Genomic DNA, 27,702 nt, shown 5'->3' on the forward strand with positions numbered 1-27,702 from the left:
TATCTGTGGAGTTTAATTTAAATACTGCTTAATGATTCCCTGGATGAGTGATAGAGACAAGAAAGGGATACAAACCAGCAAGTAAAAATAAACGACTAAAGATGCTTACTCTGGTTTCTGGGGCATTTTGTATTTACAGAGTGATTTCGAGAGCATGTTGTGAATACATTCAGTCTTACCGTCTCCCAGTCTACTCCTCCAAGAGCTTAACTGCATTTTTTTTTCTATGATGTTTTATAGTTTTCCTAACAAAAGTCTTTCTTGTGTGTTGCTAGTGCTGTCTGGGTATTTGGCATTTTTTAGCCTTGATATATATATATATATATATATATTTGGGGGGATGAAAAATATCGTGTGCTTGTATATACAGACATGAAATTTTCTCCATCAACAGCATGCAGTAGGTAGTTGACATTTTTTGATAGTATTGTGAAAGTAACACCGTCTTGACTACGGTTTCATTTGTTTCTGCCAGAATCCTATTTACAATGAGTTTGTATCCCACATTATTAAACTTATTATTGGTAAAAAGTCAGGGGTATTTTCTCCCTAAGTATCTGGTTATATCTAGAGGAAATGATGACAATTTCGTATTCTTTGGGATCCTAATCCCCTTTGTGTATTTATTTGGCCATTTTTTATTGCCTATTGCATAATGCTCTAGATACCACGTGGGATGTTTCTGAATACCCTACCCCTATGCCTGATGTGAGAAGCAGGGCAGATGTCTTTCCCAAGATCAAATAAACTGCTTTTTAATTGAAGATTTCCTGCAAAATAGGTTCTTTCAAAAAGAAAAAAAAAACAACTTTAAGACCCAGTGCTAAAGCCCACCACCATTTATTTTATGAGTCTATCTGCATGAACACATGTTGTTTATATCCACCTCTCAATTAGTACAAATTGCATTAACTGATTCGCAAATGTTGAAACACCTTGGTCTTTCTACATAAATTGATAATGTCACTGGATTTAGTCTCTAATACTTTCTCAACAGCTCAGTGCCCCCACAGCAGCATCCATTCTCTCTGCTTGACTCTGCATGTCTACATTCCGAGCATCTATTCTCTCTGTTCTTGACTCTGTATGTCTACATTCCAAGCATCTATTCTCTCTGTTCTTGACTCTGCATGCCTACATTCCAAGTATATATTCTCTCTGTTCTTGACTCTGCATGCCTACATTCCGAGCATCTATTCTCTCTGTTCTTGACTCTGCATGTCTACATTCCAAGCATCTATTCTCTCTGTTCTTGACTCTGCATGCCTACATTCCAAGCATCCATTCTTTCTGCTCTTGAATGTGCGAAGAATGCTCTTTGTGTTTCTGCCTCGATGTTGCTGCAGGTGTGGCTGGAATCTGGAATTGTCAACAAATCAACTCTGTTTTCTGTCAGTTGCTTTTGTCAGAGTGTCTGTCACAGTGACAGAAAGGAAGCTGAATGGACCAGACCAGGAGTCTAGTTAATGTTGTTCTTCTTTGCATCCTGAATCTCATTAACTTTCTTTGAGAACTTCGTATGTGTATGGGAGGGGGAAAGGGTCGAATTCACTCTCATATTACAACTCCAATTCCCTCACACACCCACACACCTCAGTTCAGAGTCTGTCATACAGCAACTCCAACTCCACTCTGTGGTTTACCAGATGGACATGTCTTTAAGCGATAATATCTACAGATGCTTAAGACCCTACTGAGTCTGGGTTTCTGATTAATTCCAGAACTTGTAAAAGGTACTTAATATTTAGACACGGGGGAAGTACACATACTCCTCAGGCCCCCTCCTCTCCATTAAGAACTGGCTCACACACAAAAAACACTTTACAACCCAAGGTGTTTATTATTTGTAAAAAAAGAGAGAGAGAGAGAAAGAAAGAGAGAGAGAGAGAGAGAGAGAGAGAGAGAGAGAGAGAGAGAGAGAGAGAGAACACAGTTTAGAGAAATGTGAAGCCGTAAGTGAACAGAAGATGCCTCCATTTTCAGAAAGTTCCACAGCAGAGGAAGAACTTTGTGACATTTGTCACAGAGGATCTACTGTAATGGATGGAGATAGAACACAGGTACAGGAAGGAGATGGAGAACCCCAGCCAGACATTAGCCAGAGAACCTGCCGCCATTCTTGAGTCTTAAGGCTGAAAACTGCAGAAGATGAGGCCTCTGCTGAGGTGAACGACTGAGAAAAGGGGTAACTTCAGACGTTGTCACAGCAAGTTTCTTCAGTGAGCTTTTACTGAAGGCATCACCTGTGGTAGGACACCGAGAATTACCAAGGAGTTCAGGATAAGGATTGAGAGGCCCCCAGCTTCCTTCCTGGCCCCTCTTAGTCATGTGGCTCTAGAAAAGTCCTTAAATGTTGATCTGAGTTCCCAACATGAACCCCAAACCTTATTTTGCATAAAGATCAACATGCCGTGCCTCTTCCTACATCTATTCAGAAGCATCTTTCAGACTAAAGGATTGATACTTGTCATGGACTCAGGAGACTTCCAGTTCATGCCACAGGTCTAAGAGCCTAACTCCAAAGGCTTGAGACTCTGGAGCTATGGCTGCTGCCTCAAGACATGGAAGTGCCACATGCCTGAGCCTTGAGACTAACTTCCTCGTGCCACAAGGATGCAGTGTTCTCATGCGAGTCAACAGTCTCGAGAGTTAAAGAAAATTTCCAAGACTCACAAGTGGTCCAGAAACACCCAAGGAAGGGATCACAGATCCTGAAGGTTTGGGTAGCATCTGGTGCCAAGCTCAACTTTTCCAACAAAAGGAATTAAGTGACACTACCATCCCCCACACTCCTCTTAAAGGTGCCACACCCTTGCTTTCCTCTCTCTGACACCCGCACATCTGTCATTCTCTGAGCACACCTAACGCACCTCACAGGGCTCCTTGGCGGCGTTCTGCAGCATTTCGATTTTGAATACCCTTTATGATGAGGGTAATTCCGACAACGATGCCTACCAGACCCACAAGCAACCCAAGAGCACACACAACATTCTCTTTAGTTTCTGGGAGGAGGGTTTTCTCTTCAAACTCTGGGGAAAAATAAAGCAGAGGAGATGTCAGTTGCTGTTGCAGGAAACAGCAGCGGTGGCCAATGTAAGAGAGTGTACTGGAGCTGGAGAGATGACTCCCTGGTTAAGAACACTGGCTGCTCTTGCAGAAAACCTGGGTGTCGTTTCCAGTACCCATATGGCAGCTTACAACTGCACATAGCTCCAGTTGCAGAGGATCTAACATCCTTTCTGACCTCTGAGGGCACTAGGCACTTGCATGGTGCACAGGCAAAGCACCCGCATGCATATTTCTTTTTCAAAAGTGAACGAACGTGCTTTCTGAGAGAACAGAGGTGTATGAATTGTAGTCAGCGTTGTGAAACACTGTGAACTCTTAGTTTGTGATGCTGGTAATTGAACTTGAAGCCGCACACCTCCAAGACAATTGCTATAACCGTGAGCTGTGTTCCCATCCCTACACTGTGAACGCTAAGTGTCCAGAACCCAGCATTCAGGCTTGATGCCTGGAAATGAAGTAATGAATGCACCCTACCCCAGTGCTTCCGCAGAGGCTCCTCCAGACCCCAGTGATCCACCTCACAGTCATAGTAATCTTCCACGGAGGGCAGGAAGGTCAGATAGTGGAATTTGCGGAAGAGGTGGTCCTCCCTCGGGAGAAACACCGTCTCTGAAGAGCCTTGGGTGACAGGCTTTCCATTCCGGAGCCAGGTGACATTGACCACTGGAGGGGAGAACTTGTCCACGAAACAGATGAGGATGTTGGGCTCCCCCAGGTTCACCGGGCTTCGGGGGAGTACAGTCACCTCTGGGGCCACTGTGGGGAACACGGCATAAATTAGTTTGCATTCCTTCAGTTTGTTCTGCTCTTCCCATGCTGGCCAGTGGGAAAATGCTACCTCGTGACTCTAAAGCTGTGCCCTGAAGGAGTAAGTCACGGTATCCTATTCCCAGATCTGACATTTTGGAGTTAGCATTGAGGTATGAAGTATCCAGCCACCTACCCAGTTCCACCCACACCCCAGCCCAGTTCTTCACTCCTCCTGTATAGACTTGAGGCAGTGATTTTATAAATGGATGAATATACCAAGACTCCAATAACAGAAAAAAAAAAAAAAAAAGGAACAAGCTTTCTTGGGTCTGTGGCCTAAGAATTGGATTTGCTGTGCTGAGCAAACTTGGTCTCAGAAGGAATTGCCAAAGTATCTATTTTAAAGCTGAGCTCCCACATCTGGGGGAGGTGATGTGAAGGAGGGGTGGGTACCATTGGTATCTGCAGTGTTGTTGGAACGCTTTTTCATGATGTCCAGGTTAGCTTTGTCCACAGCTATATTAGCCAAAGCCCCCTGAGCCTCAAAGCTGGCAAACTTTGCAAATTCTTCAAGTCTCCAGATGGTCTCTGACTTTTTAATATCTACGTGGAAAATCTCATCGCCGTCAAAGTCAAACATAAACTCTCCACTTTGGTCTGGGGAAAGATAGAACTCCGCCTGGATAATGGTGTGTTCCTCTGAAAAGAGAGGAAAAGAGATGAGGGAGGGAGATGGGAGAGGAAGGTTGGAAAACCCACATGGGATGGACAGCACCTGGGACAAGCAGAATGAAAGAACACAGAGTGGGAGTTAGGGGAGAGATGGGGTCTGGGTGGCGGACATAACGCCGAGCAAAGCAGGCAGGTGAGAAAGACTGTGTTAGAGGCTGAATGAACAGAGCTGCAAGACAGTTATTGTGAGGGCATAAGGTCATGCACTCCAGCATGAGACGTCAACCAGTAGCCACCTCCCTCCCAAAACATATACGCTCCACCAGCAGCCGTCAACCATAAACAGTCTCCCAAGAGCCCCTCCCCCACCCGTGCTACGTTGTTTAACTGGCCTGTGAAAGTCTCATGCATATACCTGTAGTCACTGCCAGTTCACGCATGTGCAACCACCATGTTGTGTCTGGCAGACAGTATCTCACAGCCCTACCCATCTTCTGGCTCTTAGATTCTTTTCTCCTACACTGTCCCTTGAGCCTTGGAGAGGAAGGTTGATTCAGAAAACAGATTTGAGTGGGTATTTAATGACATCATGACTTTAGAAAGATATGTCCCTGGATTTCTGTTGTGCGGGAATTAAATCACGACGGTCAGCACACAGGAGCTTCAATTGGGAGCTCGGGAACCAAGTACAATTGTGACACCGAATCCCTTTGCTTACCCTGGGACCTAAGCAGATCACTGTCAACTTAACGCACCAGTTTTCTGTTACAGCTCTGCTGAGCCCCATCCTACCAGGTTAGGGTTGAGACAAGAACTTTCAGTACCTCACCAAGCCTAACAAACCCAAGCTGACATTTTGTTGTCAGGAACTCCTTTAACCAGTAACTGTAGAACCTCAGAGACAAGCGGTGCCTGAGGCACCCAGGAGATTGACACCGAGACCTTGCGATACTCTGGATCACCTCCACTTGTCCCAAGGCTACCTCTGTGAGAAGGGGCATAGCTGGACCTTTATCTAACCACTACTTAGATTGGGGCCACTTTTGTGGTACATAGTCTGTTGTGATTGACAGGGTAGATACCCAACAGCAAGGAAGATGAGGAAACAGACTTCTCTGTTGTCTTTGGAAACAATGTGACCAATTTTAATGTTTGGCCAAGAGATTTATTTTATGTTTGTCCTCCTCTCACATGATCTTTACACAGCGTGTGATGTTTCTAATGATCAATTTTCCCACTGTTCCAGGGAAAAAAATCCAGGTATGTGACTTGTTGGTGCCTATTGAAAGCTACTTTCCATAGCCCCAAAAGTCTGGCCTCTGGAGAGGCAGCAGTCCCCGGTCTGTCCATTTCTACTTCAGCGTGCAGGATTTCCCCTGAACTATAACTGCCTTATGACCTTCAGATTCAGACTTATGTGGCACCTGCCATTCTTATTTTTCAGTTCAAAGACTGTCTGTGCCCACATTCATTTCTCCAAAGCCTCAAAAAGTTTACTATCCTGGTTTTGGTTATCTTAGCACTTACCTTTGATAGCCCATGACTTCTGGGAGCTCATCAGGACGGCCATGAAGAAAAATCTTAGCACCAGGACTCCAACTGTTGCCATTTTCTTCTTGGGTGTTTGGTGGGGTCAGAAGAGATCACAGACTGAGGCAGAATTAGCAAGAACTAAAAGGAATTAAAAGCCAAAGCGCTTGAGTTTTAGCCAATCAGAAAAATGTTCCAGACTGACACATCTGTTGCTAGGGAAAGGTTTCTTGTAACTAGGTCCTATGCAGTCCACTATTTAGTATCAGAGTTTCTACTTAACATTTCAAGAAACAATTTTCTTCAAGAAGAAATTTCTCCACTTATTAAAAAAAACAAACAAAATCTTTAGACAAACAGGACAAAAAATTCAAGAGTTTGGGATGTTGGTAAGAGATGTGATATACACTCTTCTGTCCCAATCTAAGTCCTATCTGAAACACATTAGTGAGGCTACAATAAATTTAAAAGTTGCTAATATGAAAAATAGGCAGGCTGGAGAGATGTCTCAGCGGTTAAGAGCACTGACTGCTCTTCCAGAGGTCCTGAGTTCAATTCCCAGCAACCACATGGTCGTTAACAACCATCTAATCTGTAATGAAATATGATGCCCTCTGTTGGTGTGTCTGAAGACAGCTACAGTGTACTCATATAAAATAATATAAATAAATCTAAAAAGAAAATTAGGCTCTGAGTGTGATGGCCAAGAAGACTGCTTTCAAGGGACGTTGAATTATCTAAAGAGAAACCGAACAACCAGGCACTGGATCAGAATGCCGGGGTTCTGGCAACAGAATGCCACTCAGGACCCTCCTTATGGCTGGATGCATCTCCTTTCCCAGCGGGCTGAACCCCAACATAGCAAATTCATCCCAAGATTCCAGGACCACTGGCAACTGCTGTTTTCTGAGGACATTGGGAAATAAATTGAGTCCCAAAGCTCCAAAGACCAGCAGGGGGTGGGACGCCACCTCTGGAAAGTGGGCAACGATCACTAGAAACCATGGGCTGTACGGGGTCCTCCTATATTTGTCATGGCCTGGAGAGGATCTCTAGCCAGACCGTGACCTGAGGGTGAAGCCGGGCTTGGATATGGAGGTGACTTGAGCAAGGCTTATTCTCCTGGGAACACCCTGTATCCTGTATCAACAGGCTGTGGGAGCTCTCCTCCTGTCTTATAAGAATTAAAGCTTTAAACCGAGTGCATATTTTGAGATTCTGCATAGATGTTCCTGAAAATTGGGAGGTTTCTGGAAACATTGTATAATACACAGAAAAACATTTAATTACAAACAGAGAGGACTGAAAGCCAAAGAGAAACTACCAAGCAGCAAGGTTGCCTATCTGGGGCTGAGTTAGTGGTTTGGTGAGTCTTCCACATAGTACTGGTTGTTTCAAGGCCCTCTCTAGCCATACAAAGACCGGCTCAGACCAGGAGGGCAGCCATTCCCTCAACTACTTATGGTCTGATCATGCCATGGACTAAGGCAATTGATATCACTCCCAGATCATTAACGGGATCATCCTGGGGTCAGGAGGGTGATGCTACAATTCTGTGGTGCAGGCTGACCTCGTTTTTCAGAGCCAAATCCAGTCAACACAATTTTTGCATCTCTCTTTTTCTAGCTTCTCTAATGCAAGTGCACGGTAAGTTTAAAGTACTTCCAAATTCATAGCACTACCCAGCAACTTATGATGTTGCCTGGTTCCCGTTCCCTGATTAGTTCTGCTCATGAGATTATTAAACTAGACTTCAGAGAATGGCTTTCAGTTCCCCTTTTCTGTGATGGGGGAAGTCTATTAGGATACCGTTCGTGGTTTCCTGTTCTCCCAAAGTCTAGCTTCCTGTGTGTCTGAGGGGATTTCTGAAGCCGCCTGAACCATGTATCCTCGGTGAAATTAAACTGTGATGAGCCATTGTCATGGCTCCTCCAGAAAACAGAAATGAAATATGTTACAAAAAGTATAGCTTGAGGCTTGCAGAGCACTGAGCGGGGTGGACTTTTAACCTAAAGTGCTCAGCAGCCTCCGGGAAACCCCACCAACGTGGAACATCGTCTGCTGCTGATGTCACCTGTGCCTGCTGCCCAATGTCCAAGCCTGAGACAGCTTTCTCTGCCACCCAAACCACCAAGCTGGTGTCCACACTTAAAACGGTGTGTTCAGGAAGCGCAGGGTGGGAGAACTGGGCCTCGGAGGCGAGTGGGAACCATCTAAAGATTAAGGAATGTGTGTGAACGTAACTGTCATCCACCTCCGTGTCCTTTGCCTGTCATCTGTCTTCATTCTCCCACAGTCCGAGAGAGCATCCACACTGGACCCACATCAATTCTGGGGCTTCGGTGCATTTTTATGTTTGTTTGGCCCAAGTTCTGCAGACCTCAGTTTTCGTTTCAGCTTCTGCCCCCACCGAACCCCAAGTATCATATCCCCGTTTGCTCTTTCTCTCTAGATTGCCATGACTATGGGGGTCTTACACTTTTCTGTGTAAATTTTAGGGCTGATTTCTATTGCTCTGTGAAGAATGCCATTGTTATTTTGACGGAGGCAACACCAAGGCATTAAATTCTCTATAACAGAATAACATTTGACAATATTAGTTCTTTTGGTGAACGTGGAAAGTGTTTTCCTTTCTGTCTTCTCTTCGGTTTCTTTCCCTTTTCATTTAATTCATTTATTTGTGTATTAGGAATTAAGTTTAGGGCCCCATTCCACACCAGGGAAATGCTCCAGTATTGTACTATAAGCTCAGTGTGAAACTGTAGTATAACTCTGAGACAGGATCGTGTCTAGGCTGACCTAGGACTTTCTCTGAAGCCCTTGCCAACTTTGGGCTTCTGATTTCCATCAGGATGAGGCACAGTTACAGAGCACTAGCAAGCCTGGTTTCTTCTATTTTTTAAAAATCAGTGTATATATTTTTAAGTGTGCAGAGAACTGTGGCTATTGAGGGTTGACCTCCTTTCACAATTCCCTCCTTAGGAAATCTGTTGATGGTGCATGGGAAAAGATAATGGTTTTATCTGTTGGTTTTGTATCCTACCAAGTTACTGGATTAATTAGTTATGCAGGTGTTTAGCTGGAGTGATTGTCAGGTTCTCTTATTTGCAGAATGGAATTAGACCCAGACACACTTTGTTAAATCCACTTGTGCACACAAACTATACAGCTGCCATTTATTCCCCATTCCAGTGATATCCATTATAATAAAGGAATGTTGCCTCTGCGACATAGTTTTCCTCTCTCCCTGTTAACTGCTTTCTTTGTTCTCTATGTATTTACAAGTAACTGTCATCCCAATATTGAAAATGCAGAGTCCCAATACTCCAACCTCCTCCCCTACAGTCCTAAGTGAAGCATGAGCTAGCCCAGCCTTTCGGTCCCCAAACGGACCTCTCTGATGCTCTTGACCCCCTCCTCCAAAGCCTTTGGACGGTTGGAGTATTCACACCCGAGTTATCTACTCATAATTTCAACCCTGAGAGAAGAATGCATCATTTTTTGAGGTGTGCTTTAAGAGTGCTGGAGAAGAAAACATGACAGGGGCTTTGAGGTTAACGAAGGAGCCTCTCCCCGTCGCTCCATCTTCCCAACCCCCAACAAACTTCTGGTCCTGGGATTCCTCTGGGGTCCTTGGGAGGCTTGACATAGTTGGTGACAGCAGCTGGTTCTTCCTCCATCCCCAGGCTCTGCCTTGAGTCTGCTACAAAATACAAAAATCTTAATTTGATAGAACGACGGATTGAGTCATACTAGCTTTGGATCGGGGAGGTTCAGACTTTATCTGAATTGTACCACCTTGAAACACTAACATCTTGCCTTTACAAACGCGCCACCTACTGGTCACTCATGGAACTTCATCATTGGGTTGCATTTCCCAGATATGGAGCCATGGGGCCTGGTGGATCAAGGGAAGGAACCCAAGAAGAATGGGGTGTGTTTCAGGGGTACAAATGCTGGGACAAGTAGCAAGTTTGATTTTTCATGTTTTATTCAACACTGGGATGCACCTCTTATTCCCTGGTTTCTTCCTCTGAGAGAGCATCTTCTTCACACAGTGCAAGCAGCAAGCAGCGGTGAGAGAGGGGGTTGTCTGATTCCCAACCTGAAGCTCCAGGTTCAGGCTGATGTTCCAGGGTCAGTGGAAGAGGACAAATGGCCTGACTGACCTTGACCAGACAAGCTCCTGGGGGCTCTTATCTCAGGATGGTGTGTCCAAACATTACAGCTGGCTGGGCGTGAGTTTATATTTGTAGGAACAGAAATTAAACATTGGTTTGGAGTGTAGTTCTTGTGATCCTGGAGAGCTTAAAGGATTGGGGTGCACCCTGAGGTCCTCTCATTTCCTCACAGGAAGCTCCTTGCTTGTATCTGCTGCCAAGTCAGTTTTATCACTTTCAGAGAATAGTAACTGGTGAGTGACTCCGACTTGAAAATTCTCATTAAGTTAATTTAAAAGTAAATTAAGATTTTAAGTGAATAATTAAACATTCAGAGGATCTGGTTTGTCAGAACCATTTTGGGTTTTAGGACCGTGATGGAACCGATGTAGTTTCTGAGCAGGGCACCACAAAAGTCCTCTAAGCTGCAGCAGGCCTCTCCTTCCCCACCCCAGCTGTGTGTGTGTCAGGATGCCCTTCCACTGAGACACCTTCTCCCCTTATAGCTGTGTGGACCCTGGGCTTCAGAGTCCCAGGATACCCCCATCCCATTAAAGCAGAAACACTTACACTGGGGCTGGAGAGACGGCTCAGTGGTTAAGAGCACTGACTGCTCTTCCAGAGGTCCTGAGTTCAATTCCCAGCAACCACATGGTGGCTCACAACCATCTGTAATGGGATCTGATGCCCTCTTCTGGTGTGTCTGAAGACAGCTGCAGTGTACTCATAAAAAAAACAAAAAACAAAAAACAAAAAAAAAAAAAAAAAAAAAAAAAAAACCACTTACACTATAAGTGCAAAGAGTTCTGTAGGTGACAGACTGCCCAGTCTGCAACCTAAACATCTGGAAGTGGCAAGTATCACTGAACACGCACTCACGCGCTCGTGCACACACACACACACACACATACACACACACACACACCATTGTTTCCTCTCCATCTTTCCTTACTTTTTTCTTCCTCTCTCCTCGTCTCTAAATCCCTGCCCTTCCTCTTGCCCCCAACTATTGCTTTCTTTGGGCTTTTAGGTCTCTTTAATTCTAAGGAAGTTCAGGTGGTAAATCTCAGATGAAAGGTCTTCCTAAGAAAGCCAGATTGGCATGAATTCCTGGGCTGTCAAGGGTGCTCTGCTCCTGTGATGTCATGACTTCTCTGCTCCTGTGATGTCATGACTTCTCTGCTCCTGTGATGTCATGACTTCTCTGCTCCTGTGATGTCATGACTTCTGTGCTCCTGTGATGTCATGACTTCTCTGCTCCTGTGATGCCATGACTTCTCTGCTCCTGTGATGTCATGACTTCTCTGCTCCCGTGACATCACAGATGCTCTGCTTCTGTGAATTCCTGCTCGGCTCACCCTACCTTTTTACTCTTGGGCAGCTCAGGACCCAGTATATGAAATGATGCCTCATGCATTAAGAGCTGCATCTTCACACATCTGTCAACCTAAGATATTTCATTCCCCCACAGACAAACCCCATCTATGCAATCTTTCCTGGGGAGCTGAAATGGAAACGTAAGGTTTCCTTGGAAAGCGAGTCATGTTGGGTGGTGTTTTGCTTGGGCAAACACGTGAGAGAATGTTTTGCTGAAGCAGACACAGGTGAAAGGATGTTCTGCTAAAGCGAGTCTGTGGAAAACCATGTGATGATGTTCTTTGCTAACAACAGGAATGCATTGGTCCATTTCACATTGTGTAGTCCTGCATTTGTCAGGACTCCATAGAGAGAAACTCACCAAAAAGTAACAAAAAACAAAAAACCCAACTCCTGGTGCTGTGCTGCAGTTTCTTGCCACTTCCTCGGACTTGGACTGATTGGCAGTGATGTCACCTGAGACAGACACATGGAGGACATGTGATGTAGAGGAGACTGAACTTGGCTTGCTTTAGAGCTAGCCGTGTGGTGCTCATTGGTCTCTCATCTTCACTCCGGGTCCCTGCTGCTGACTTGTGCCGAGGCTGACTGTCTGTCTCTGCTGGTTAGTGTTTGCTGTCCCGGCTCTACCGAGCTGCCTGCTGGTGTATCCCTGAAGTGTGTGTGAGTGGATCGAGCTGCCACTGCTGCCTGTGCCTGACAACACAGATGGGATTTGCTCCAAAGAACCATCTCTAAGGCCCACTTCCCCTGTATCCTTCCTTTTCCATTACCCCTGGTGGGTGGTGGGCTTAAAGCACTTAAGAACCATCATTAAAAGCTGGCTTTGAAAAATTAAAATTACAGGGAGTCCCTTCTCAGGAGATTCTACATTGAGTCAAGGTGACAACTAAAACTAACCATTACAAAGCAAGAGATAGTGGTTCGCCTTTAATCCCAGCATTCTGAAGGCAGTAAGTAGCAAGTAGATCTCTGAGTCGAAGGCCAGCCTGGTCTTCAGAGTGAGTTCTATGAAGGCCAGTGATACACAGAGAAACTCTGTCTCAAACAAAGCCAAAAATGAAAACAAACAAACAAAACTAACCATTACAGACAGGGAACAACCCTTCTATTCTGAGGGAGAAATAGCCCTTGAATCCTCTTCAATATCTAGTCCTTTGCTCCGTCCTTTAATGGGAGCATCCTGCACTGTGGGACCCTGTCTAGACCAACTGCATACATCAAGACCAGTAGCTTCGAGCCAGACGGCCCAGAATTACCTAATCATTCTTAGAGGAAAAGAATCGGGGAAATGCACCTCAAACTAAGCATGGTGCCTTGCATGCTTTGGTGTTACACTGTTAGAATGAAGAACATTCAACATTCTTTCGAATGTTAAACACTGTTCTTCTCAGCTCTTGAAAGTGGATCTAGAGACCCCTCGATAATGTCAGGGAGAAATTAGAGGAAGACCAAGGAAGAGCTGAAGAAAGAGGAGTACATAAGAGGGGTGCCCAAGACCTCTAACACCAGCCATGTTTACTGTACCCACAAACTGTAAGAAAGCTTATTACATTTCTTGGTGAAGCCTTTATTTTCCAGTGAAAAGGAAAAAACAAAGCAAAAACACAGTCACCTTGGCCTGATGCTCTTGTCTGAGAGAGGGAATGTCCCCCCCAACTTGATTTTTTTTTTCATCAGTGGGTGAAGGGTGAGTATCTGATAGACAGACACAAACATGCTCTGCACCTGAGGCCCACAGACTCCATGTTGTGAGGGAGCTTTGTCCTAGGTGGGGAATCATAGATGTTCAGCAAGCTGGAGGGCATGACAGGGTAGCCATGATGTAGGCCACCTGCCTGCTGGACAGGGCATGGAGCAGAGTCCAGCCTGAGTGCTGGCATTCTGAAGAGATAAGTGTCAATGTCATAACTGCCTGGAAGGCTGGAGGAATCAGAACAGAGCCCAGTCAAAGTCCACCTGCCTTCCCAGTTTCGCTTTTAAACATATCGCTATGAGCAGAAGGTGAATGTGCTGTCCTGACTAGAGTCTTACTTTAGAGTGACCCTTGGGGACTTGACTCTACCTCCAGGTTGTCAGCATTCAAATCTTCCTTCACCCAGGCCAGAGACACCTCCATCTCTGGTCGCTAAGCTCTCCTGTCTTTAGACACCTGCCGTGTGAAGGAAGGACACACAGTGGCTGAGTGAGACCAACAGCCTCCATTTCAGCCCAAAGGACAGAGCAACAGGTAAGTGGCATGGAGTCTCTCACGGAGGACGAACAGGAGAGTGGGGGCAGGGAGGAGTCAACTAAGATGAGGAAGTAGGTGGGGCCTCCGCACAGACAGCATCCTGTCAGGAAATGGCTCTTTCTTCCTGTTGATCTCCACCGTACTTTTTTTTTTTTTTTAAGAGAGTGTTGTTTTGAGACAGGCTCCCATTCTATAGCCAGTGCTGACTTCCAGTGCATGGCAATTCTCCTGCCTCAGCCTTCTGGGTGCTGAGATTATAGTGAGCTACCACAACAAGCTGAGTTTTCCCTTTTTAACGTCACTGGCTCTTTGGGTCGAGACTGCTTTTCTTTCCTTTCCAGTCAAAAAACATCCTTTAGCTCAGATTGGCCTCAAACTGGACATCCTCCTGCCTCATCTTCAGTACCTGACTCCGGGTGTGTGGAATTTCAATCTCAGAATTCACAAGAGGTAGAGGAAGGGATGCGAGGCCGTCCTTGGCTACAGAGCAAGTTAGAAGCCAGCTGAGACCTGAGAGAGGGGATGCCTAAGGGATAATGTATAGTGTAGACCCATAGGGAGAGCTCAGATGTGAGGGAGGGAGTCAGCTGTGATCAGTAACTTCTAAGAAAGGGCCCAGACCATGATCTGATGGTGGCAGATTGTTTATTAAGATAGCACAGCCATCAGACATCCCAGTTAGCTTGCCATTGCTGCAGTAAGCATCAAGACCAAAAGCAACCTGGGAAAGAAAGGGTTAATTTCATCTTACAGCAGCGTGCAGTCCACTATGGAGGGAAATCAGGGCAGGAACTCAAGCGGGAACCTGAAGGCAGGCACTGAAGCAGAGACCAAGGAGCAAAACCTTACTGGCTTGCCCCCTACGGCTTGCTCAGCTTGTTTTTTTATATCATGCAAAGCCACCTGCCCAGGGATGGCACCGCCCACGGTGGGCTGGGCCCTCCCCCATCAATCCGTAATCAAGAAAATTCCCCCCACAGATTTGCCCATAGGCCAATCTGATGGAGGCAATTCCTCAGTTGAGGATCCCCTTTCTCCTATAACTCTAGCTTGTGTCGAGTTAACAAATCAAAACAAACAAAAAGCAACGCAGAAACTGCAGGGCATGGTGGGTAATCACAGCTGCACTTTCTATGTTTGCTCCAGGGAGGATGGTGGATTGCCCAGGGTACAGTCTATCCGGTGTGGCTGCCTCCTTCCTCTTCGTCCTGCTGACTATAAAGCACCCAGGTAGGGTCCTTTCCTCCCTCACTGGCATGCCCTGCAGATCTGAGTGCACGGTCTCAAACCCAACCCGAGAGTGCGGTAACTCAAAGGGCTCATGCTGGCCTTTCCACCCCCTGGCTTCGGAAAGCTTCTTGGCTTTAGTTGCTCACCTCTTGGGTGCGAGTAACATTTAGGCTGCACTGAAAGTGGCCTAGAAAGCACGCTGGAATCGGCAGCTGGAGCATGCGCAGTTTTCATTGAATACTCTAATAACTCCGCGAGGAAGATGGTACATGTAAATCCCACCCAAAATAAACAAGATCTCTCTGCCTAAGTTCTGGAGAGAATTTCTGAGTAGTATCTATTTTATTTCATCTTAAATCTGATTTAAGAGTACCTTTATGAGTACTTTTATTTATTTTATTAGCTTTTAATGTTACATTTGTGGGGGGAGGGGACAAATGCATGTACAATGTGGGGGGAGGGGTATGCACACTGCAACTTTCGTATGGGGATCAGAAAACAATTTGTTTTAGCTAATTCTCCTCTCCCACCATGTGGATCCTGGGACTGTAACCCCATTCGTCAGTGCTTTTCCCTGCTAAGCTTCCATTCCCTCCTCCCAACACAGGGTTTCAGGCCTACCCAAACTGGCCCCTAACCTCACCTGGTAGCCAAGATGACCTTGAACTCCTGATCCTTCCTGCCTTCACCTCACCAGTGCTGAGATGCCAAGGAAGAATGAATATCCATGACATGAAATTCTCAGGCATTGCAGCACACAGAATTATCACATATATCTTTGATTTTCAGATATCAAAGAACGTGACTTCAAATTTGATCAGAAGACTCAAATTTTCTAGGCAAGCCTTGCCTCTAACCCACCATGAGACACTTTTGTGAAACCCACATTTCTTATTTACTGGACTCTTGCCTTCTCCAGAAGGAAAGAAAATAAACAGTTCCCAGCACTGACTGTCCCTGGCTCACAACCACTCGTAAGCAAGATCCTCTTTTCTGGTCCCCCCCACACATGTGTGTACCCACACACACATGCATAATTTAAAATAAAACACTTTAAAGGAAAAATAATTCCAGATCCCAAAAGCTCATTAACCATGGAATTGCCTCCCAACCACAAGGCCGATGACACACATTCACATCCAAACTTTTAAGTTTTAGAACACATACTCACCGAAGCACTGACATTAAATCCCTCCTGCTTTCTGTCGACAAGCACCTCGGCTACTCAAAGCGCCCACCTGATCCTCTGGCTTGTGTCTTTTCCTCTCTCACTGTTTTGTAGATGACTTCCGAGTGGCCGGTCCTGCCCTCCCCATCCTGGCCAAAGTTGGGGAAGATGCCCTGCTAACATGTCAGCTCCTCCCCAAGAGGACAACAGCACACATGGAGGTGAGGTGGTACCGATCCGACCCTGACACACCTGTGAGTGTGTACCGGGATGGAGCTGAGGTGACTGAGCCGCCGATGGAGGGGTACAGGGACCGGGTGGAATGGCCGGAGGACAGCACTGAAGAGGGGAGTGTGGCTTTGAAGATTCGCCAGGTGCAGCCAGGTGACGATGGCCAGTATTGGTGCCGCTTTCAGGAGGGAGACTACTGGAGAGAGGCAAGTGTGCTACTCCAGGTGGCAGGTGAGTATCTGCTCAGGGGCACGGGGGCACAAGGGGCACAAGGGGGCACAAGGGGCACAAAGGGACACAAGGGGGCTCAAGGGGGCACAAGGGGACACAAGGGGGCACAAGGGGCACAAGGGGCACAAGGGGACACAGGGAGCACAAGGGAGCACAAGGGGGCACAAGGGGGCACAAGGGGCACAAGGGGCACAAGGGGGCATAAGGGGCACAAGGGGCACAAGGGGACACAGGGGGCACAAGGGGCACAAGGGGGCACAAGGGAGCACAAGGAGGCGCAAGGGGACACAAGGGGCACAAGGGGACACAAGGGGCACAAGGGGACTCAAGGGGGCACAAAAGGGGCACAAGGGGGCACAAGGGGGCACAAGGGAGCACAAGGAGGCACAAGGGGACACAAGGGGCACAAGGGGACACAAGGGGCACAAGGGGACTCAAGGGGGCACAAGGAGGCACAAGAGAGCACAAGGGGGCACAAGAGGCACAAGAGGCACAAGGGGCACAAGGGGGCACAAGGGGACTCAAGGGGGCACAAGAGGGCACAAGGGGACACAAGGGGACACAAGGGGGCACAAGGGAGCACAAGGGAGCACAAGGGGCACAAGGGGGCACAAGGGGACACAAGGGAGCACAAGGGGCACAAGGGGGCACAAGGGGACTCAAGGGGGCACAAGGGGCACAAGAGGACTCAAGGGGGCACATGGAGGCACAAGGGAGCACAAGGGGCACAGGGGACACAAGGAAGCACAAGGGGGCACAAGGAGCACAAGGGGGCACAAGGAAGCACAAGGGGACTCAAGGGAGCACAAGGGGGCACAAGGAGCACAAGGGGGCACAAGGGGCACAAGGAGCACAAGGAGCACAAGGGGGCACAAGGGGGCACAAGGGAGCATCCACTCACCTGTGGGAACTGTGTCACTCACCTCTTGCAAAATCCCTTTTTAACCACTGAAGAATGACATTCTTTTTTATTTTTTCTTACTTGTTAAAAAATATTTGCTTTTATTGTGTGTATGGGAATATTTTTCCTGGCTCTATGTCTGTGCACCATGTATGTGTACCATGCCCATGGAGGCTAGAAGAGGGTCCGATCCCCTGGAACTGGAGCTACAGATGGTTGTGAGCTATCACGTGGGTGCTGAGAATCAAACCCAGGTCCTCCAGAAGAGCGGGTAGTGCTCTAACCACTGAGCCATTTCCCCAGTCCCTCCTTTTTAATTTTTAATGAATTATCTAAGAATTTCATACAATGTATTTTGATCATATCCTTCCCCTCCCCCACCCCTCCCAAACTCCACCCCCTTCTCCACCCTTACAATTATGGCTTCCCTTCCTCCTATCCAGTACAAATTGTGCTCTCCACATATTTAAGTGTGTGACCATCTGACGGGTCTCGTGACGTTTTCATTCAGTTTACCACGGCCTTTGACCGTATTCACCCACGCCTTCTCCCGTCACCTCCCATCACCTCCTTCTGCTTAACACCTTGATCTCCAGTCCCATCCATTTCCCGTGAATGACTTATCTTAATCTTTTCTGAGTGGATAAAGTGGGTGCTAGAGAGATGACTCCGCAGTTAAGACCCCACGTTGCTCTTTCAGAGGACCCAGGTTTGATTCGTGGCACCTACACAGTAGCTCACACCACCTGAATCCACAGGCACAAGGCACACACGTGATGCAGAGGTACATGCTACATGCGAAACACCCACACGCATAAAATAAAACCCAACACACCGCCGTCCTCTGTGACTGGATATCCGAGCTGATCCTACAGCTCGGGCCCTGGGGAGAATCTGTTCTTCAGCCAATGAATGTGAACTTAAATCCTCTTGGGTGTTTTCCCAGAAGTAGAGTAATGGGAGTTATACATCAGCTCGGGTTTTAGGGGACTGTTTGTTTGTTTGTGGGTTTTTTTTTGAGAAACAACCACGCAGAACTTGTTTTCTTCTTGACACTTGTGACTGTAATTGTTCCCAATGCTACACTGAATTGGTTCGAAAATGGATGTGAGAATTTGCACATTTGTGAGCTACCGGTAGATCTGGACACTGATTCCTGTCACACTCAGAGACATTGAAAATTAAGTCAAATGTTTTCTGTGGGAGCAAGTGAAAGGCTTATTCATCTACTTTCCCAGCCAGTGATGTAAGCAGTTGTAACATTTTTAAAAGGCTTCATGGTTTACACAAATTAGTCTGAAGTAGATTTCCCCTCTGGAAAAAAAAAAGTACAGTAATTTCTCAACCATTTTACTACACACCAAAATTGCTACTGCCCACGGAATCTAACAAACCATGAAGAAATGAAAATAGCCCGTGAGCGTGATGCCTGAGTTAATAATAAATGTCTCATTTAAACTAGAGCTTTGATATCATCCAAAACGGCAGACAAAGTGCCTAGTACAGAGCACATAGGAAGCAAAGTTGAGGGCAGAGACGTCATGGTGAATAAATCACACCACATCTTCGAAGTGCCAGAGTCACAAAACAAACTGTCATTTTCCCTCCTCCCCCTTTCACACCATCTGAGTCTGAAGAAAAGTAGGTCAGATGCTAGTGGTTAAAGACACAAATAAACAGCCAGAACTCAGTTTGAGTGGGAAGAAACTCTGGTAACATTGTCCGCTTCCCAGGCCCTGGGCTCCCCTATGAAGGACCACCGGGGTCTCAGTTCCACCTAGGCTCTGGGATTCAAGGATGTGCCCCCCTCTCTCTAGCTCTAGGATCTTCCCCAAACATCCATGTGGAGGGACCCGGAGAAGAAGGAGAGGTCCAGATCGTGTGCACGTCCCAAGGCTGGTTCCCTGAGCCTGAGGTCTATTGGGAGGACATCTGGGGAGAAAAGTTCATGAGTCTCTCTGAGAATCATGTGTCCGGTGAAGATGGGCTGTTCTACGTGGAAGACACACTGATGGTCAGGAATGACAGCGTAGAGACCATTTCCTGCTTCATCCACAACCGTGACCTCAGAGAGTCCCAAGAAGCCACCATCGTTCTACCAGGTCAGAACTCTGGCTCAGGCACCACAGACCTCGGGTTCTGGGGGCTGCTCTGAGGCAACCTTTATTTTTCTTTAATCATATTTAGATAATATGGTAACATTTACAAACATTAACGGTGTTTCAGTAATTTTCAAGCTCAATGCTTTCCTCCCCTGTGTTGATTTCGCCTCACAGATGTTCAACACATTGGACATATAATGAAACTATTCCCTTAACTGAGACATTTTTTGTGCTGTGCCAGTGGCTTCCAGGAACCAGTCATGTGCTGAGTCAGAATGGGATGGTTTGTTTGACAGCTTCTCAGTTATAGTCCTGTCAATAAATAGTGACAAAATCAATCATCAAAACACACAATACAATAGTGACAGGCATGTTTCCTACGTTGTTAGACGTTAGAGCAGCGTAGCATTTAATGATTCTAAGAGCCCAGAAGATCCTCGCGCTCAGTGGTAAAGTCCTATTTACCATCTAGTGTCTACCACCTACAGATCTAATCTACCAACCATCTATCTGTTGTTTATCCATCTATCAACCATTCATCATTATCCACCATTTAACTATCTACCCTCGTGGGTCTAATCCACCATCCAGCCAACACATACCTACCAATCAACATCATCTACCTAATCTTCTATCATTGATCAGTCATCTATAATATTTCATCATTCATCAATCACCTGTCTCTAAATATCTGCTTATCCATACATCCAATTACCTGCCATCCATCTGTCTTGTCTCTCTGTCTTATCTATCTGAAATAGGCTTCTTTTGAGACAGTCTAAGTCTCTACTCCAAGCTGGTCTCAAACCGACCGCAGTCCTCCTGGCTGAGCTTCCCAACGGTTGTTACTATGTTGCTATAGGCGTGAACCAACGTGCCCAGCTAAACATTGTTATTTATGGGATGAGTTTTGTCTTTAAACATCTTACATTGAACTGAGACTTTTATGACTCTCTGTGTTTGGATGTGGTGCTTATGTAAGCACAGGGTGCGTTAAAGAGTTAAAAGTAAATGTTGTGTTGATGTTAATTCAGTATCATGCAGCCCCAGTTTGGAACTGGAAGTAATGCTTGTTTACGGCCATATATTCCAACACTTAGCACTCATTTATAAAAGTCATACATATATTTTACTAGCACTTAATATCAGCAGAAACAAACTGAATTGATGCTGATAGAACTGATGGGTTTTTGTTGTGAAAAAAGTAAGATCTATATCACCAGGTGGTCCATGGGAAGAATTAATTTTCTGCTTTTCATACTTTTTAAGTAAATCAAGCTCTTGAAGAAAGTGTGGAGCTTACCTTTTTTTCCCTTTATTTATTTAATCCACATCTGGGAGGTTCAGACAAATAGTTAAAATGCATAATTTGTTTCTCTATGTCTGTGTTCTTAGCTGTTCCTTATCAGAAACCCCTTGGAACAGAAACAGGTGTGAATGGAGCTTAACTTAATCTCTGGAAAGTTTCTTTTCTTTCCTTTAGACCAAATTCCTTAAAACATTTTTTCTTTTACTTTCTCCAGAGAAACTGCAGACAGAACTGGGTGAGTCGGACCTTCATGCATGAGGCGGAGCAGAGAGAGACCCCGGCACACCTCAGGATCCCCATGGGAAAGGGTGACAGGGCTCTTGCTGGTGCTGGTTAAGTTGGCGTGGGAAGGAAATGCCAAGGCACATCCTTCGAAACCTCCTTCAGGGATTGACTGGGGGAAGGATTGTTCGATTTCCGCTGCTACCCACCCAGCTGTCACTCATTTTTAGCCTGTGATCAGAGGGTAGCGCAAACCAATGGTGTAAAGTCAGCTGGATGAGAAATGATGGCAAATCCATCTCATTCTGAGAGTTATAGCAGTAAAATTGTTTCCTTATTGATGTGTGGCCTGGCCTTTAACTAATGTTTCCTTCAGATTGGCAAAGCTCTTTAAACCAGCATGCAGAGAATTCAAGTCCCACCTTTCTCCAAGGAGAGTCCCTGAGCCTCATACCTCCCCTGGGATGCTCCCGGGTTCTGAACCTCACAGGATGTCCGTGTTGGTAGAGTGACTTCTCCGTGTTCATTCCTCGTCCCTTGTTTGGTGTACTTAACAGCTTCCTCTAGGGTGATCGGACCATCCCAACCCATCCCTGTTCGGGTCGGAGAGAACATAGAATTAACTTGTCACCTCTCACCTCAAACTGATGCTCAGAGCTTGGAGGTGAGGTGGCTCCGATCCCGCTATTACCCCGCAGTCCACGTGTATGCGAGTGGGGCTCACGCGGCTGCAGAGCAGATGGTGGAATACAGAGGGAGGACTTCGCTGGTGACTGATGCCATCCATGAGGGAAAACTGACCCTGCAGATCCACAGCGCCAGAACTTCGGATGAGGGGCAGTACCGGTGCCTTTTTGAAAAAGATGGCGTCTACCAGGAAGCCCGTGTGGATGTGCAGGTGATGGGTAAGGATACCAGGTGGATCTTTTGGGTTCTCCAGCTTCCTAACACTGTGACATGCTGATTCCTGGGAGTTAGCTCTCTGACACCCCAAATGCTCTCCAGGGTCATTCATTTTCAAGTTTTTATTGAACTTTCAGTGCAGCAACCACCATAAACACTCCAAGAGCACAACCTCAGGTACACGGATTTGAGATTTCTAAATAAATACTTTCTACTAGTCCCCTGAGATTATTTTTATGATTTTATTGAATATATTTTATTTACATTTTAAATGTTATCACCTTTCCCAGATTCCCCTCCTTATCACCTATCCCATCCCCCCTCCCCTGCTTCTATGAAGGTTTTCACCCATCCACCCACCCCCTCTCACCTCCCCACCCTGACTTCTCCTACACTGGGGCATCAAGCCTTGGCAGGACCAAGGGCTTCTCCTCCCACTGATGCCCAACAAGGCCATTCTGTGTTACATGTGCAGCTGGAGCCACAGGTTCATCCATGTGTAATCTTTGGATAATGGTTTAATCCCTGGGAGCTCTGGTTGGTTAGTATTGTTGTTTTTATGGGGTTGCAAACCTCTTCAGCTCCTTTCTCTAATTTCTCCATTAAGGACCCCGTTCTCAGTTCTATGTCTGCCTCTGTATTTGTCGTGCTCTGGTAGAGCCTGTCAGGAGACAATTATATCAGGCTCTTGTCAGCAAGCACTTCTTGGCATCAGGAATATTGTCTGGGTTCGGTGGTTGTATATGTGCTGGATCCCCAGGTGGGACAGTCTCTGGATGGCCTGTCCTTCAGTCTCTGCTCCAAACTTTGTCTTCATATTTTCTCCTGAGAATATTTTTGTTCCCCCTTCTAAGACGGACTGAAGCATCCACACTTTGGTCATCCTTCTTCTTGAGCTTCATGTGCTCTGTGAATTGTATCTTGGGTATTCGAGCTTTTGGGATAATATTTAATTATCAGTGAGTTGTAGCGATCACCTATCTCGCCGGCAAGGAAGACGCGCCACAACAGGATCCTTCTACAGGCGTTTATTGCGGGCTTGATTGCAGTAGCGAAAGACCCCGAGCCCAGAAACCAGCCCTCCTTATATATGCTTAGGAGGACGGTGCCGCCACCTGATTGGTGCATTCTGTGCACCCTAATTAACATACTCAGAGTCACCACGATTCAGCAAAAACAGGCAGGCGTGCATGTGCACTTAGGTTGTTTATCTCAAAACTGGCCACCCTCCCTTCGGGCTGGGCACCATCTTGTAATGGCGAATGCAGTGGCTTCCCACAGTGAGTGTGTAAATATACCACATTTTCTGTATCTATTCTTCTGTTGAAGGACATCTGGGTTCTTCCCAGCTTCTGGCTATTACAAACAAGGCTGCTATAAACATAGTGGAGCATGTGTCCTTGTTGTATGTTAGAGCATCTTTTGGGTATATGCCTAGCAGTGGTATAGCTGGGTCCTCAGGTAGCACTATGTCCAGTTTTCTGAGAAACCGCCAGACTGATTTCCTCTCTGAGAACTTCAAGCCTTCTATTTTGATAATGTTTGCTGCCCAACTTCCCATCCTCTTTTTTAAGTACTTAATAACCTATGAACTCTTATTTCTGCTGTCCACGTACTCACTCCTGCAGAGCCATCCACTGAAGCAAAGTCAACCTTCCAGGAGCCACATCCTTAAAAAGAACTGACTCTCCCTTCCCCTGGTCAACTCCTTAGCTAGGAGTGAGCTCATGAGCCCCTCCCACCCAGGAGCTGGAATGTTGACCAGCTTGACCCAGTGCAGGTATTGCATAGACAATCACCCCCCCGCTGTGGCACAGTGGCCTTGTCCTGTTCAGACACTGTTTCAGTACAGTGCCCATCCCCCAGCCTCTGACTCTTACAATAGTTCCACTTCCTTCTACCATGGTGGTCACTTAGCAGTGGAGGGAAGTGGACAGCGATATAGACATCTCATTTGTGGCTGAGCCCTCCCATCAGTCTCTGCACCTTGACCAGCTGTGCGTTTCTTAACCATTACCCACTGCAAGGGAAAGTTCTCTGATGAGGTCTGTGCTAATCTATGGGCACAAAAATAAAGAATTCAGAAGGCAGCTTGATACTGCATCCATTTAGCAAAATCAGACAGGCAGTACTAGGCGAGCATTTCCAGTGGTTTCAATTTTTAAGTGCAGAACAACCAGGAAGGTAGGACACTCAAGCACTCCATAAAGTGACAGAGAATGTTCCCTGAAATTTTACACAAACTTCATTCTTTCACAGTGCTACTAAGATTCTGGGAAGTACTTGGTTTCCAGGAAGAGTAGTATTTGAAGACTCAGCTTAATTGACCAAGGGACACAGAACTGTAAAGACTGACAGTCTTGATGTGCTTGGAGGACAGCAGACAAAATCACCCCTAGAAACAGCTCTCCACCTCAGCAGAATTGACAGACAGGAGCGTGGCAAGCCTAGAGGTCCGTCTGTTACAGGGCTATCTTCCTCTGCTATGAGAAGCCTCTCTTCCCAGCATCTTTCATGTCCTCCCTGTGTCTCATATCTGATCAATGTTACTTTGCAAAATGTATTTTTCTAAATTCCTGATCCATCCCAGAAGACTTTGCAACAAAAATAGAAAAACAGAACAAGAAACCTTGTAGCCAGTCCCAGCTCCCAGGGAGGCCATTGGCCCAGAGCTCCGCCCTCCCGACCTCCCTCACCTCTTCCTCCCTCCGGGAAGTTGCTGACTACACACAGTGTGGGGAGGCTCCATCTGTTTCCTTGCTCTCTGCCCGCAGCGGTGGGTTCCACCCCACGGATCACGAGGGAGGTCTTGAACGATGGAGGCATGCAGCTGAAGTGTACGTCTGATGGGTGGTTCCCACGGCCCCATGTGCAGTGGAGGGACAGAGAAGGAAGGACAGTGCCATCATTTTCCGAGGTCTTTCAGCAAGGGAGCCAGGAGCTGTTCCAGGTGGAGACTTTACTGCTGGTCACAAATGGCTCCGCGGTGAACGTGAGCTGCTCCGTCAGCCTCCCTCTGGGCGAGGAGAAAACGGCACATTTTCCGCTCTCAGGTCGGTGATTGCATACTTTCCTCTGGCTTGCGAACCAAGTATCAAATGGCTCGGACTGTACGTTTTTTCTTTGAGAGGTTTCTTGTTCAGGCTTGCCTCAGACTCCCGACTGTCCTGCCTCTGCACCACGGGCGCTGGGACTATCGGTGTGCACCCCACACTCAGCCTGATGCCACTGTCCCTGCGGCTCCCTCTTCCCTGTCCCCTCCTCTTTCTCCTCTCCCTCCTCCTGCTTCTGCTTTTCCTCCTCCTCTTCCTCCTCTTCCTCCTCCTCCAAATTTCCTTCTCTTTTCTCTTTTTCCTCCTTTCCTCTTCCTATTTTAGTTTCTTCTCCACGGCAGGGTTATTTTTTTAAATAAACCTTTTAAAACAAAATATTTGTCTCCTGCAAAATTTGTCTTCAGGTAACCTAAGGACAACATCCCTCTGAGTTTCTTGTCCCCCTTCTCTGTGTGTGTGTGTGTGTGTGTGTGTGTGTTCTATTTTACTCTATCTACAAACTCCCCCTTGTTGTCAAAACAATTCTGACACTTTTCTTTCCCCTTGATGTGGATTTTGTTCTGCACTAAAAATTGATTTTGTTCAAAGCCTTGGCAGTTATAGCCTGGTTATAACTATATAATAGATATACATATATCTATTATAAAGTTATATATACTTTATGTTTACCATGATAACTGCTCCAGCGATTCTGTGGCGGAGTGATGTAATTGGAAGGAGAGAGAGAAGACTGGACCAACGGGCTCCTGGAGAGACCCATCCCTTGGGCTGTGAGAAAAGCTGTTTTCCTCCTCTCATGAACTGCTGGGGTTTGCATTTCAGACTCCAGGATAGCTTTGTTGTGGATGACCCTGCCTGTTGTGCTGCTGCCTCTCGCCATGGCTATTGACCTGATCAAGGCGAAGCGGCGGACGGACGGAAGGTGAGTGGGCGACGGACGGACAGCACGTAGTCATTCTCCAGCAGCTGATGAGGCCTGGCTTGCATTCCTGTCACCAAAGCTCGGTGTTGGATGGGGTGGGGGCGGGGTGGAGGGCTTGCTGATACAATGTTTTCCTTTGCCCCGACAGGGAAGACAAGCTTGTCAGACAGCAAGACACCCCTTCCACCATGTGGGTAGAGAGATAACCACACCCCCAACTCTTTCTTGACTGTTTGTATGTTAGTAAAGCCTAATGTCCTAATTTCAAAAGCACTTCTCAGGCCAGAAGGCTAGTGTTTATATTGTTTACCAGTCACAGACCTGGCTTGCCTCTTCTATCACTTAGACCCGCCAACTAATCACCACTGAAAATCGTGCAGTCGTTTTTTCACACCCACTGACTTTCCTCTCTGCCAAATCCTATTGTACATTTTTTTCTAGGGGTCGTGAACCCCAAGGCTTGATGATATTTCGTCTCAGTCCTACACACATTCGGAAGCCCATGAACAGCAGCTTACTCCAGCTTCCCGGGGCTCCGTCTCTCCCCATCCTGGACACTCGGCGACCCCCTCTTCTTGTTTTTCCTTCCAGAACAAAAACACAATGGCACTCGGGGAAATGACAAGAATGATGAAAGCCACGGGCGAGGGCTTCCCTCTGACAAGTGGCTCGGATAAAAGTGCACACCACAAGTCCAACGCACCCTACTTTCTGAATTCCCCATCTTTCCTCCCATCTTTCCCCTCAACGGGCAGAGGCACTGTGCTGACATAGGAGTGTCACCTGCTGCTGTCCAAAGGTTCTTCGTGGACCCAGACCCATTCCTCGCGGACCTCGACCTGAGCCAACCCACCACAGTCTTCGTCCTGCCCTCACAGTGATGGCTCTCCCTTTGCCTCTGTCTGCTGTCCTTCAGCCTAGGGACCATCTCTTGCCTGTGCACAGAAGCTTTATCTCATCACCTTCTGGACCCACCATGAGGATATCAGAACCTAGGCCTGCAGAGAAATGTCACTCATCTGAGACCTGGATGGGTTTTTCTAGAAATGCCCAATCCAGTGGCACCAGAGGAACAAAGCAGGTGGGAGGAGAGGGTTTCTCTCCTCTTTCCTCAGAGGAAGGACTAACTGTGATTCACAGTTACGGAAGACCCGACACTTGCACTGCAAATCAGGCCTGGGGTCAGAGGGGTTAAAAGCACTTGCTGTTCTTGCAGAGGACCTGAGTTCTATTCCAAGCACCCATATGGCAGGTCACGACCTTCAGTTCTAGGGGATCTGATGCCCTTTTCTAGCCTCTGGGGGCACCATGACGTGCCTGGTACACAGACATACATGTAGGCAAAACATCCATACTTATAAAATAAAAATAATTTTTAAAAAGAATTATTAGGCCAAAGCCTCTCATGTGAACTCTGAGTGTGTCTGCAGCTGGTTCATGTAAGGACCACAGAAAGGAAACAGGAAAACATGCTAATGTTTAAATCCCTCATACGGTATCTCACACCTATCTTTGCCACGTGCTGGTGCCCCAAAGAACACAATGTTTTCCTGCCTAAAACAGGGCTTTCTGCAGTAACTCCATCAATCTTAGTTACTGTTTGATTGCTGTGAAGAAACACCATGACCAAGGCAACTTT

General features: G+C 46.7%; 2 protein-coding genes across 2 annotated transcripts; one reads left to right on the plus strand and one right to left on the minus strand.

Moving 5' to 3' along the window:
- Window positions 1-1,886: 1,886 nt before the first annotated feature.
- On the minus strand, window positions 1,887-6,138 carry LOC308437167 (H-2 class II histocompatibility antigen, E-K alpha chain). Its single transcript, XM_080938214.1, has 5 exons — window positions 6,019-6,138; window positions 4,273-4,518; window positions 3,544-3,825; window positions 2,871-3,029; window positions 1,887-2,243 (listed from the first exon to the last, which is right to left on the minus strand). The coding sequence occupies exons 1-4, from the start codon at window positions 6,098-6,100 to the stop codon at window positions 2,872-2,874; spliced, it is 768 nt and encodes a 255-aa protein (XP_080794340.1). The 5' UTR covers window positions 6,101-6,138; the 3' UTR covers window positions 1,887-2,243; window position 2,871.
- Window positions 6,139-14,942: 8,804 nt separating this feature from the next.
- BTNL2 (butyrophilin like 2) lies at window positions 14,943-27,059 on the plus strand (the record flags this gene model as incomplete). Its single annotated transcript, XM_080937958.1, has 8 exons — window positions 14,943-15,021; window positions 16,304-16,651; window positions 19,370-19,654; window positions 21,178-21,198; window positions 21,743-22,090; window positions 24,863-25,141; window positions 25,964-26,063; window positions 26,655-27,059. The coding sequence occupies 8 exons, from the start codon at window positions 14,943-14,945 to the stop codon at window positions 26,683-26,685; spliced, it is 1,491 nt and encodes a 496-aa protein (XP_080794084.1). The 3' UTR covers window positions 26,686-27,059.
- Window positions 27,060-27,702: the final 643 nt, after the last annotated feature.

Source organism: Micromys minutus (assembly GCF_963924665.1).
Source record: "Micromys minutus genome assembly, chromosome: 25".
NCBI lineage: Eukaryota > Metazoa > Chordata > Mammalia > Rodentia > Muridae > Micromys > Micromys minutus.

Excerpts from the sequence above, each read along its gene's own strand:
- LOC308437167 (XM_080938214.1), bottom strand. The coding sequence starts at position 6,100 with ATGGCAACAGTTGGAGTCCTGGTGCTAAGATTTTTCTTCATGGCCGTC. Across the intron at positions 4,519-6,018 it reads GAAGTCATGGGCTATCAAAG|AGGAACACACCATTATCCAG; the intron begins GTAAGTGCTAAG and ends CTCTCTTTTCAG. Across the intron at positions 3,826-4,272 it reads CAACACTGCAGATACCAATG|TGGCCCCAGAGGTGACTGTA; the intron begins GTACCCACCCCT and ends TGTTCCCCACAG.